The sequence below is a fragment of the Drosophila rhopaloa genome, unplaced genomic scaffold (assembly GCF_018152115.1).
Source record: "Drosophila rhopaloa isolate 14029-0021.01 unplaced genomic scaffold, ASM1815211v1 contig_2, whole genome shotgun sequence".
NCBI lineage: Eukaryota > Metazoa > Arthropoda > Insecta > Diptera > Drosophilidae > Drosophila > Drosophila rhopaloa.
The window spans coordinates 4,996,279-5,009,325 of record NW_025335083.1 but is presented as its reverse complement, the minus strand read 5'-3'; the positions used below and the strand labels follow the sequence as shown (position 1 = coordinate 5,009,325).

Here is a 13,047-nt window from a genome sequence, read left to right as displayed (position 1 = left end):
AAAGCTAATGTTAACATACATTTTTATAGAGTTATCAATATCAAAGAGTTGTACTTACAAAATATTTAATAAAGTATTAGTCCTCTTTTGCTAATAATTATTTTAAATATGTTGCCAATGCGTTAGTTATACCTAAAAATAAAGGTATTTACCACGATAAAGCGATATAGCTTTACTTATTATAAACATATTATTAGCTTTTAACTCACTATTAGATTTAATTGGCATGCTTGCTAATATTTTACATTTCTACAGAAATAAAAAGAAAGAAAAAATAGATCAAAGCACTTTGTTAATTCTATATTATTTTTTGACTGCTACAAAAAGTTTCTTAAAAATAGAAAACCCTTTCCAAAAGGGCATCAAAATAGAGCACAAGACACGAGATATTGCTCGCATAACACACAAATGAACCCTTCAAGCGAATGGCAGAAATGAGCAACTCCCCCTGAATCCCGTCCAAATCCCCATTTCGCTGCTGGCAGTTTGCCTATTGCAACATGCCCCCGTCCCCCGTCCCCCGTGGCTCCTGCTCCTGCTCCTGCCACATCATCTTCGGGGTACTTCCCCATTTTTGCTGCTGCTGCAGCGGAAATTGTGGCGCTCGCGGGCCGGAAGTGTTGCCAACGTAATCGAAACGTGCCGGCTCCCAGCTCCTGTCAACGGAGTGGATCGTGGTCAGCGGGACGGGCAGGCAGAGGGGATTGGGATCCGGAGGGATTGGGACTGGGGCCGAGAGGCAGGATGATTATAATGATTTCGTTCATTTGTCGCTGCGGTTGGCACAGCGAATGGAATTAGGTTTTATGACTGTTAATTGTGTTTTGTGGCCAGGAAAAATGGCGATGTATAGAAAAGAGTTATGCTATCGGGACACGAATAGAAAAGGATGAAGCCTGGGCACTTCTCATACAAATCTTGTTGCTGCCATTTCCCACTTCTGAAAATGATTTGTTATTACTTTAAGGAGCAGTATAATGACAAATATTTTTTACTATTTGGCACTTATCTTTTTTACATTATATTTTTATTCCTGATAAGCCTTAAAGACAAGTACAATAAGTACTTCACTTAAAAAATAAAAATAGTAACAAAGTAAAGTGAGAAGCAAATGTCTTCTTAGTTACCCATCTTCCACTCCTTGCACCTTTCTTATTATAAATTAATTACATGCACATAATTATTCCCTGGAAAACGTCACCGGGTGGCAAAACGTTGGCTCATGAAGGAGAAAAAAGGTTAGTTGAAAATTCCATTTTAATTTCCGTTTCCGCATCAACATTTTCCGCTTGTCAATTATTGCAAAATTATGCAAATATGCTGCGCAGAGCGCAAGAGAGCGAGCGGGAAAGAAATGTCGAAAATTTGTGCGCATTAAATGCGTCGCCCACAGAGGTTTTCCCCACTTCCCGTCTGCGCTCCTTCCTCTTGGAACCGCCAGGGAGCTTAATTGAATTAAAACATAAAAATTTCTGCACCGCAATAAGTTTGTCTGGCCCCTTTGGGCCGGGCCATAAACTCTGCCGGCAGGGGAATGAACAATTGGGAAGGACTACATCATATATGTGTGTAACTCCCATTTTAGTGCATTTTGATGGCCCGAAATAAGCATCATAATTTCAGCAGTTTACATTTTTTTCTCGATTGGCGGGGCTTTAAATTAATTATGAGAAACCCGTCCAAAAGTATGCTATGTGAATTGGCGCCTTCCACGGCACACATGAATTTTCTGCAATAAATATTTATGCAGCTGAGACTGCGAGCTGGAAACGCCCAAACTACTTAACAACACAAACAGATACAAATATGTGAAAAGTTGGCTTCAACTCGTGCAGCACTTGAAAATTGCTGCTGTGCCATGGCTGATGTTGCTGCTGCCGCTGATGTTGCTGCCGTGTTGTTGCTGCTGTTGCACATGTGTGCATGCCATTTTCATTTATCAGGCCTCGTGTGCGCTCAGCGCTTAATCCGTACAGTACACACACAGTAACAACAACAGCAGGAGCTACAACACATGCCACTTACAGTAGAAAAAATAACAATTCGTTTAAGAACCTTTAACGATGTTGTTGTTATTTATTATTAAATAAACCGGTACATTTTAATTAAAGCATCTGAATAAAGTAGATTTCACTTAATATAATTTAAAATATTATTTGTTTTTAAAACACCTTTAAAAACTTTTTTTTATACAATCTTTGTTGGTTCAACTGATTAAGTAGGACTATAAATAAATATTTAGTTGTTGTACACACAACTTTTAACATTAACTGGAAATCAAAATATAATATAATATTATTTGTCTTAGTCAATTTTCTCGAGTGCTGTAAGTTAAGACTTTCTCTGGATTTCCATTGTAGTGCGCCCAGTGCTGTCGGAGTGTTTATGTTATAATTAAAAACGTTAACTGTTTTTAGACATGGCGGATCGGGAGTGAAACATCCTGCATCCTGAGTACTTCACTTATCCTCTCCATTTTCGTGCTTAAGGCTGTCCATTGTCTTATGCAAAATTTTAATTGAAACCTGATAGGAGCTGAGATGTGGCCTAAGTAGCTTAAAATGTGATTAGAGGCTGTCTGAGACAAGCTCTATTATAATGTATCTTAATTAATTCAAGACTCAATTCAATAGCTTAGATAAGGCACATTGACGTCAAGCAAACACTGTGCACTTCCTGTGATATAACGATTGAAAGTAATTCCTTACAATTAAATAGCCCAAGGAAATGGAATATAAAATTCTTTTGACAAGATGTAAACATAAGCCAAATATAAATAATATTTCTGAAAACTCAGCTAAAGCTGCAATTGTGTGTCATTTATTAGTGGGCGAGGCACGAAGAGGAGGCAGGGTAAAGTCATGGCCATTAGCTAACTTGTTCACATCTGTTTTTACATATGTATTACTTTACAGCTCCTTCTTAGCCCCTGGCCATGTCCTGAATAATGCCACATTCCTCCAATTCGAATACCACAACTCGTATATCCGAGTGTAATTTGAATGTGTGTATTGTATAAATCTGGCTGGCGTGTTTAACATTTATCCTTTCACTTCTGCTCCTCCCGGTTCGTCCTCATTTTAATGTTCTTCACATTAGTAGCAAATTCTGCTTCATCCATACTGCGATATATGCAAATCTCGGTTGACAACCCTCGAGTGGAATTCTACCCACTCTCAGTCGGTTCCGTAAAAGTTTTATGCGCTTCATTCGTTTGCAGTTGTTCCGGTTAATGCGTTTGACTTTTGTTTGCGGTTTACCCAATATGGTACATTTTGGATATATGGGCTAGGGTGATAATTATGCATCTGCAGAATAAAATATATTGGAAACTAATTCTTAGTGTAAGGAAAATGTACAGGAATGTAGTAAAAACCTTAAGTTTATTTAATTAACAGAACATCATTTTAGTAAAATATATATAAATAATAATTTAAAATTCATTATAGTGGTACACATGTTTTTATTTGGAGTTTTATTTGTAGGTTTCAAAAGAAAAGTGTTATTTGTAGGTTTCAATAGAAAAGTATTTTCTTAGGATCATTATTGCTATCAATTTGAAACATTTGTAAACAATTCGCCAATTGTAAAGAGAAGAGAGCATCTGAACTTCTTCGAAATTAAATTCTCCTCACCATTATCTTGGAGCGCTCAAGTGCGTATCATGACTTAATATTTGCATGCACATATACTTGTATGGCGCCAGAAAGTATGCCAGGGATGTCGGATTGAAACAGCTTAGCTTGTAAGCATTCGCACAAGGCGCTTAATTTGTTTATGCCAAACAAACACAACCGAGAAAATAATTAAGAGCTGTCGAAGGATTTTTCGAAGAGCGAGCAATTTAATTGCGATGCAAATTGAATGCAATCTAATGCTTGGGTGACTGCACAGAAAAACTCTAATAAGATAAAAGATACGTAATTCGTATGTGGAAAAAGTAAATTATGCACATGACAAACTTCGCCCGGGGCCAAACATTTTTGGGGCCAGAAACCGACTTGACACAAAAGTTGATGTCTCAAGTGTGAAGTGAAATATATGAGGACCCAGCAGATATGGGGGCTCCCCTTTCGCCCCACACATAAGTGCAGTTTCCGCTTGTGACTGTGCATATAAATCTTAAGACAGTTAACGACATCATATGGCAGAGTTGGCTCCCAAGGATGAACTTACAATGCATATGCCGCAGGCGGAAGTCCCCCCTCATCCTGAAAAATCCCCAGAGGAGGTGCAACTTTGCTGCATAATTGTGAGGCGGAAGGCACGAAGAAGGACGAGCAAAACGAAACGAAACGAAAATGTTCGCCCAGCCAGTTGAGGAAACCAATTTGTGGTAATTGTCGTGAAATTGCAATTTCTGCAACTGTAATGGCCCACAGGAATGACAGAGAGATGCACCGAAAGTGTGAGCCAACGAAGGACAAGGAGGCAGGCAGTGACTTCGCTTAAATGAGATTCCTGCCATTTGGCGACAGTTTCCAGGCACTGGTTTCTGTGCCGCCGAAAAAGGTGAAAATGATAAACTGCCTAAAGCCGAATTAATGCGGAGATTGCACCGGCAACGACAGAACCAATGGAAATGAGCCATAACCCGGGAGTAATGAGTGGAATCCATAATAAAATAGTATTTGAATTAAATCTGAGAGTTATTATTGGTTGTTTGTTTCTTCATATTGTTATATAACTAACATTGCAAGTATGAACAATAGTTGTAGAACAACTAGAAAGGGATGCATTTTGTAAAATATAGTTATACCCGTTACTCGTAGAGTAAAAGGGTATATTGTATTCGTGCAAAAGTATGTAACAGCTAGAAGGAAGCGTTTCCGACCCTATAAAGTATATATATTCTTGATCAGGGTCACTAGCCGAGTCGATATAGCCATGTCCGTCTGTCCGTCTGTCTGTCCGTCTGTCTGTCCGTCCGTATGAACGCTGAGATCTCGGAAACTATAAAAGCTAGAAGATTGGCATTTTGCATGCAGATTCTAGGAGTTCCTACGCAGCGCAAGTTTGTTTCAAAAAGGTGCCACGCCCCCTTTAACGCCCACAATCGCTTATATTCGATTTTAAAAATTTAAATATTTCGGAAAAGTAAAAATGCAGTTTTATTGTGTTTATCAATACCTATCGAAATGTGGAAGAAATTTTTTAAATCGGACCATTCGTTAAAAAGTTATGCGTGATCAAAGTTTCTATCTCCATCTCCCTCGCACTCCCTTTACCTGAGTAACGGGTATCTGATAGTCGGGGCACCCGACTATAGCGTTCTCTCTTGTTTTAATATCATATTTCGAAAAGTTTAAATTTTGCAAATAACTCAATTATACTGATATAAATTTATGGAAATCAGTATAATTAAGACATTTTGAATTTATAGTCTAACACAATTAAATAATACAATGTCCTTTTCTTTTACGTAAAAAACAGGTTTCTTACAGAATTTACAGAATTTAATTTAATTATTTAATTTATAAATAGTACAGCAAATAGTTAATTCAAAATTTAAAGTCAACTTTTTTTTTTTAAGAAAAGGGTTTCAGTTGGTTAAATTTATGTATTTTTAACTTCATCTAACTCTCCTCCTCTTTTGTCCCCATTTATCTCCAGTGAAAGGAAATGCTTGAGGATTTTATTTTTCGCTGCCCAGGACTTTTCCCAACACGCCTTTATCAGCGCTGAAAAAATCACGTGCGCATAAAACTTTCCAATCAGCGGTGCCAAATACAAAAGAGGTCCTTAACAAGCTGTTCGATGGGGGAAGGGGGGAGGGGGCGGACTCAGGTGCCTGCAATAAGTTTTAACCTCCTTTTGTCATAGCCCTTTTCCTTCGTGCCACTCGTATCTTCGCTGGCAAAGTTTCAACTTAAAATGGCAAATCCATACAATAAATATATAAAATGTTACTTCTTGTGTCACACCTGAACTAACCTCAAATAAATTTTGCACATGTGCCGGACAAAGACCAAAAAGTGGGGTGCATGGCAAACAAAACCAGGCGAGGAAGAACTATAACTTCGTATGTATTTAGCACACAGGAATGCCTCGCTCCCAGTTGAAAAAAGTTCCATCCGCACCCACAGATAAGACCCATTTCAGCCACCCTTTTGGCCATGTTGAGTGCGTTCTGAGTGCCTTGGCTGGGGTCTCCGTGGATCACCTCTCCTAGTGCCAACTCCAGGCGAAAGCAACAATTTCCAATCACTTCCCTTGCAGCGGCACAAAGTTCTATATTTATATTTTACGACACCCCTGCTCAAAGGGGGGCATTCTAAATGGGTTGCCGTAGAACTCGCTTCACCCTACAATACGATACTATTTCCAATAAACCCTAAAAACAAGCTGTCATTTTCACACTCTGATATTATTAGTATTTAAAATTATATAAACGAATATTTGAAGAGCGTATTTCCTAATACATTTTATATTTTAAAACGTATTTATTTGAACTCATAGCTTTTTATATTACAAATTAGACTGTTTAAATTGCTTGGCCTTTAAACGATATAAACGGGAAAATTAACTTTAAAAACTCTTAAGATACATATTTAAAAAAATTAATTTTTTTAAGGCTTAAGTGTTAAAGTATTTTAATGTACGTAAAGTAATGTCGTCGATATTTGAACAACTGAGTCTAAATTGAGGGCTTTAATGAAGCAATTATTATTAAATTATTACACATAATTAAATAGCCACAGTAAGCTGTAAACAAATTGACAAAAAAAGGTAAAATGATATTTAGTATTTACTAATATTAATACATTTCACAATCGACTCGTAACTTTAGCTTGCTAACTGCTTTTTCAAGCAAACCTCTTCCTGAATTACGGTATCAAAAAGTGGTTTGAACGCACGCTTAGTTTGCTTTTAGGGGAATGCCTGAGCCCACACTCCCAAAATGCTTATATGTATAGTATGTGTTGTCTCGGGAAAACTTTAAGCCAAGATAGGACAGTTTAAGGAATGTAGGGAGTGTGCTCGAAAGTGTTGCAGAATGAAAAGTTCCTCTTTCTTATTGCTGCAGTTCGCACAGTTCTTGTTGCATTGATTCGATTTGTTGCGATTGCGTTTTTAGTCTTTTGCATGTGCGCTCCCAAAAAAGTTTGCAACCTCCCCTCCCCCTCCTCACATGTGGACCAGATAAAGCATAACAATTGCTATGCACAAAAACTTTTCTCTTACAAATGTTCTTGTTTCGATGAGGGGAGAGATCTCAAATCTGTAGGAGCACAGAAGACGAAGGGGATTTATTGAACCAGTTTAAAGTTGTTTCCCCTTTACAGGTCCCAGCTGCTTAAAAAGTTGTGCTGTGATTAATTGCAACCCCATCGCCCCACATGCCCCCTAAAAGAAATAGCCAAAAATATCACTCATACGTAGTGTGTTCCACAATTTGGGTTAAATACCCACTGACCAAGCGTTTAATGGAGCCAGCACGCACACTGTCGGCTCATTAAAAAAATTAAGCATCAGCTAAGAGTTCATAAAGAAAACAGTCAAAAAATAGATTCACCTGTTGTAGGTTAAATCGAGGCCAGTGATGTCAAAATTTCCTTTGATTTTCATATAATATATCAGGTATTTTTATAATCGTATCTTGAAACAAAGTATATTAGCAAAATCTGAAGGATCCTTTAAAAGATATGCTAAACAGAATTTATTAAAATTACCCAAATCACGAAAAACGTAATACTATAAGAATTTTTTACCAAGATAGCCAAAATGCCATATTTACTGCATACACTTAAGAAGCGATTTCAAAATCACTACAGATTTGTTAAACGAGTTCATCATTATAATGTTTAATAAACACCCATACATTTTTTTGACTACGAAATTTAGCTGGAAAGACGCTAGGACTTCATTCGTACGTCACCTTGGCTACCCATAAGCTTTAAAGCCGTTAAGCCACTCATACATGTGTTCATTTCGCGCTTTTTAATGCTATTTTTATGGTGACCATTTCGCTGGCAGCTCTCGTCAGTCAACCAGTCAGTCAGTCACTCAGTCCGCTAGTCACACAGTCAGCTGCCTCAGTTGGAGCAACATTTTTACAGCCCAGAATGAAGTACCGTGCAGGCCATAGTAATAGTTCCTGCAGCATTGGCAACTCATTAAGTTGGGGCTTTTAAACCAAATGTTTGCAGTTGGACGACCTCTTGACCCGCTCTCGCCCAACCACAATTGTTATTTATGTTAATTTTACCACTCTACTTCAGACCGTATTTATTTTATGTTTATTCCTGCAAGCATTCGCTGAAAAACATTCTTTCATTTCGCATTTTCCGCTGATGTATTTGCAGAACGTAAACTTTTCGTCGGCATGCTGAACAAAAAATACACGGAGGCCGATGTGAGGCAGCTCTTCACAGGCCACGGAACCATCGAGGAGTGCACGGTGCTCCGGGATCAGGCCGGCCAGAGCAAGGGCTGCGCCTTCGTCACATTCGCCACCAAGCAGAACGCCATCGGAGCCATCAAGGTGAGTCCAGGACTTCAGATAAGGTCCTAATAAGTCAGTAAATACAGCTTGAGTGACTAACTTTAAAAATAAATAGAAAATTTGTGAACATTTGGGGTGTCACAGCAATCACTTTAAGTTGAGAGCCACTTTTTACATATGATGTAAAAATAAAACTTTGTCCTGACTATTTACGCATACACATACACTTACGTAATGTTATGTTTTACATAACCGAATGTAAGTTACACAGTCTGAAATTTAATTTCTAAAATTTGGTGAACTAAATTAGATGACAGCTTATAATAAGATGTCAGCTTATAATGAGATGAAATCTTATTCTCCTTTATTTTATTTTTATAAACATTAACAATTTGAAGGAGCAAAACTGGTAGAACTTTAACGACTGCTTGTGAAAACATCAATGGAAGATCAGAAAGTAACAAAAACGATCGCCTTAAAGTCTTTTATCCTCTTTAAGGGCCTTTTGTCTTTTGGTCCTGTGGCGAGTGTGGGAAAAACTGTCGTAATGATTAATTGCAGTGGCGGCAAGAGTCGCGCATATAAAACACGTTTCTCCATGGCACACATACCAAAGCAGAGACACCCACACACACACACACACATATACTGGGACAGCTCTCCATTCCACAATGCACAATGGGGTTTTTGACCACTTTATGTGGCATTTAGTCATTTTTTAAAAGTGCTCTAATTAAAAAAAAAAAAATTGGAGTGCATTAACAGAACATCAAACTGTTATGCGTCATACTCAAAATGTTAATACTTAACAGCATATGTTAGCATAACAGCTGTAAAGTCAGCTGTTGCATCCGAAAGCACCAGCGCTAAGTTTGCCATTTTTTCAAAGCGTTCTTTGAAATTAATTTATTCGTGTAAAACACCATTTGAAAAGAAAAAAACAAATGGAAACTGATCTCACAGGCTTGTACTATATGTTAAATGTATTAATTGTTTAAATTATGTGTGTTTATACTAATATTTTGTCATTTTATAAATGCACCTTAAGCTGAATTTTGAGGAACAAATTTCAACTTTGGGAAGAGTTTTGAAATAGAAGTTTGCATTAGTTTTCAATGCGTCCAAGTGTATATTGTAGCCTTGTCAATTCTGAGCAAAAATCTGTTAGTCTTATTGTGCACTTTTCCGCACTATTGGTGCAATTTGAATTTTTCTTAGATAACCTCACTTTCTCCAACGCCGAATTGGTTGCTGTTTGGAATAGCGAGAAGGGCCGGCTTGAGCAAGAAAAGGCTATACAATGTTTGATGAACAAATTATTTATAATATGAGGATCATTTTGATATGTTTGTCCTGTCAGTTGCCCGTCAATTTGGACAAATTCGAATCATTTTGCCTAAAAACTGTATCCGTGGCTGCCGATGAGTTTTGAGTTTGATGAAATTTTTTCTTTTTGCTTTTGTTGCACTTATTATCATCCACTTTTATAGGCATGGAGCAACAAATTTCAGCTCTTTAAATTTCATTAATTTTTTTTTAGTTTTAACCGATCGTTCCTATGGGAGCTATAGGATATTGTTTCCTGATCCAAACGATTTTCACACTATATGTGCCTAGGGACAAATAATGACGTTTGGTAAAGTTTCATGTCGATATCTCCAAAACTGACCGAGTTATTAATTAATGCCACAAAAACAGGTCAAAAACCCCATAGTGCAATGGCGGCGGCAACAACAAAAACCGCATGCAACTGCAAACAGGAAGCTGGAACGCAAGCAAGACGCCGCCTCTGGCAGCGGAAGAAGTCAACGGTAATCCTGGCAAACGAATAACCCCACCCTCCCTTCTGCCACGCCCACTTTTGAGCAAACACACACACTCACACACTAACAGAGACTAATGCAAGTTTTGTGCCGGAAACAGGCAAAATTACAAACTTCCGACAGCCAAACACAAACACATACAAAGAGTGGCAGAGAGAGAGAAAGAGGGAGAAAGAGAGAGAGAGAGAGTCCGAACATGCTGTCTCTGTTCTGTGTATATTGCACATAATTTGTCGCCTTTTGCAAGATGAATGTTGTTGTGGGCGGACGGCCATTATAAAGCCATGCATGCATTCTACGGCACATGGAAACACAGATACAACAACTCACTCACAAACACCAAGAAAGTACGGTCTGAACACGCTATGAAGACTCCTAAGGACTTCCTCAAGGGAAAACACTTATAGACTAGCAATCCCTTGGACAAAACTAAACCAAATGATAGGCTTAATACAAATCATATCCCGAAATCATTTCTGATTATTTTAATTAAAAAGTTGAAACAAATAATCATTAGGACTTAGTAGCTTATTATATTAAAAAACCTTGCTAGCTATTGGTTTATGGTATTAAGTCTATACTATCGTTCTTTAAAAGTTAAACTTAATAAATTTATTTTAACAGAATACTTCAAAAAAATCTTATTATATTTATTGCTGTTCATATATTATGTCCTCCTAGATTTGTCGATTTTTGGCACACTCATTTTTATCTGGCTCGTCTTTAGCATTCAATAATGTTAAAAAATCAGTACAATTTTCAAAAAAAGTATTTTAATACAAATTTTTAAAAAATCTAATTTTAAAACACAAAAGACTCACGAAGTTCTATGACATAGCGAGTTCCTGCTTTACCATTATCTGTGTGTGTGCCAGCTATTTTAATGCATTCGAAGTCAAATTACGGGATGCTGGGCACGCACACGCCAGCAATGAGCTGGGACCAAGAGGTCCAGGGCTCCAAGAGATATTAAACTGGAAAAGGGAGCCGCAAAAGGAGCGCCGGCTGGCCAGGACCAGGATCCAAATCATTTGGATCGGCGCACTGAAGCAAGGGTTGCAAAGTCATTGCAGTCTATTGACGCCTGAAAGTATGCAGCGCCATCAAATGCAATCCAAGGCAATGCGAGTCGCCCATCAAAAAACGAAACCCCAAGCCAAAGACGCTCGAGCTGAGGCTGCTGGCAAAGTGCATTTAATATTAATGTGCCATGTTTATAGCCCAGCAATTTGTTCTCGGCTTCTGCTCCTCCATTAAGTCTCTTTTGCTTTACAAAAACCCGAATGAAAGCAAAAAGTACGAGGAGGAACGGGAGGGTGTCCAAATGATGATAGCATTTTTCAACGCATGCAGATTTTATTTTTCGCATTCGTCTCGCTAATTTGTCAAGTGGTTGGCGCTGAGTCCAGGCCAAGTTGGGAATGCGGTTGAGTCCCCAGTGCTCACTGTTGCCCAACGGGTCATTTAACCCGTTTTTTGCTGTTCCGGAGGGAAGTGAGATGACGGGCCAAGTAGTGAAAAATGACTAAGAATTAGTAGAGAACTTGGGAAGGTTCTAAGTAAAGGAATAAAAACCGTAGGGAAATAAGTAGAGTAAGAAAATATACTCTTACGAAAATATTGATTGCAGAAAGAATAAAACGGTTTTAAATTATTATTCAGAATAGTAACTCTGTCGAAAATCAAATCTTAAACACTCCTGCTAACATCCCTTAACATATTGTAGCCAGTACCTGAATTTGCCTCCTTGAGCAACCACAAAAACTTCTATACAAACACCACCCACAAACTCGCGGCATTAAGAGGTCGAAAACAGTTTTGATAAGTTTTATGGCAGCGGCAAGGCGGCTCAAAGCATCAGAATAATGACGCGCACTTAAGCAGCCCCCCGATGTCCGTCCACCCAACCAACAACCCACCCATTGCGGCGTTATCCCACCACCCACAGATAGTTCAGCCCACACAGCCATTTGTCCGCTTAGGCGACTTAATTTACACCTTTCTGCTAAGCCCGAAAACAAACAAAATGGCGCGGGAAGGGGAACGGGAGAGGGGTTCGGAATCGAGGCTGGCAACTCTGGCAGCGTCACGAAAACCAGGCCAAACATTTAGCGAAGGCATTTAGGCTGCGGTCTGATGAGGCGCTGGCGGGCATCGGCGGGGTTTGGCAAGCCACTTTACTTATTTTCCGGTTTATGTAGACTTTATCATTGAAACTCAGCCGGGGCCATGGCGACCCGGGCCGAAACTTCCGCTCAATTGTGGCGGCGGTGGCAACTCTGGCCTGCATCCTGCCCGCCTGTATCGTGGCAGCCACCAGAAGTGCTCTTTAATTACATTGACTATAATTCTTGCGGCTCTGGCGCGACTTTTATGGCCGGCGCATTGTTTTGCCCCTCCCCGAACCCCGTTTTCCACCCATCGCGACACTGCTGCTCATGGCTACAAAGTAATTAGGGAAATTTCCGAGTTTTTAAACAGGTCGCCATGGCTGCACAGTTTGAAAACAGTTTTCCGAGGTGCGGGGCAATTGGGATGCAACGCATTTTTTGGCTTGGATGGATTTAAAAAACAGTATTTTAATGACAAAGGCTGTGGACATGGTTGAATAATAATAATAATTTATTAATAACCAAATAAAGGATATATCACAAAAATGTATTACATCATTCCCAAAAAGGTCAATCAACGTAATCAAAAAAATGAAAATGAAGCAGAAATACACATATTTTTAATCTTATTCATTTAGAAAGCTAAACCTAAAATGTGGCGGATGGG

General features: G+C 38.7%; 1 protein-coding gene across 8 annotated transcripts in view; it reads left to right on the top strand.

Annotated features, from left to right (window-relative positions):
• The window catches only part of LOC108050586 (CUGBP Elav-like family member 2), a 59,984-nt gene that overhangs the window by 37,000 nt on the left and 9,937 nt on the right, over positions 1-13,047 (top strand). For 7 of the 8 annotated variants that reach the window (XM_017132320.2, XM_017132321.2, XM_017132326.2 and 4 more), the window contains one exon: positions 8,307-8,485. In XM_017132320.2, coding sequence (XP_016987809.1) covers positions 8,307-8,485 — 179 coding nt within the window. Of the gene's footprint in view, positions 1-8,306; positions 8,486-13,047 lie in introns of those variants that run through there. The other variant, XM_017132327.2, reaches the window with a different exon arrangement.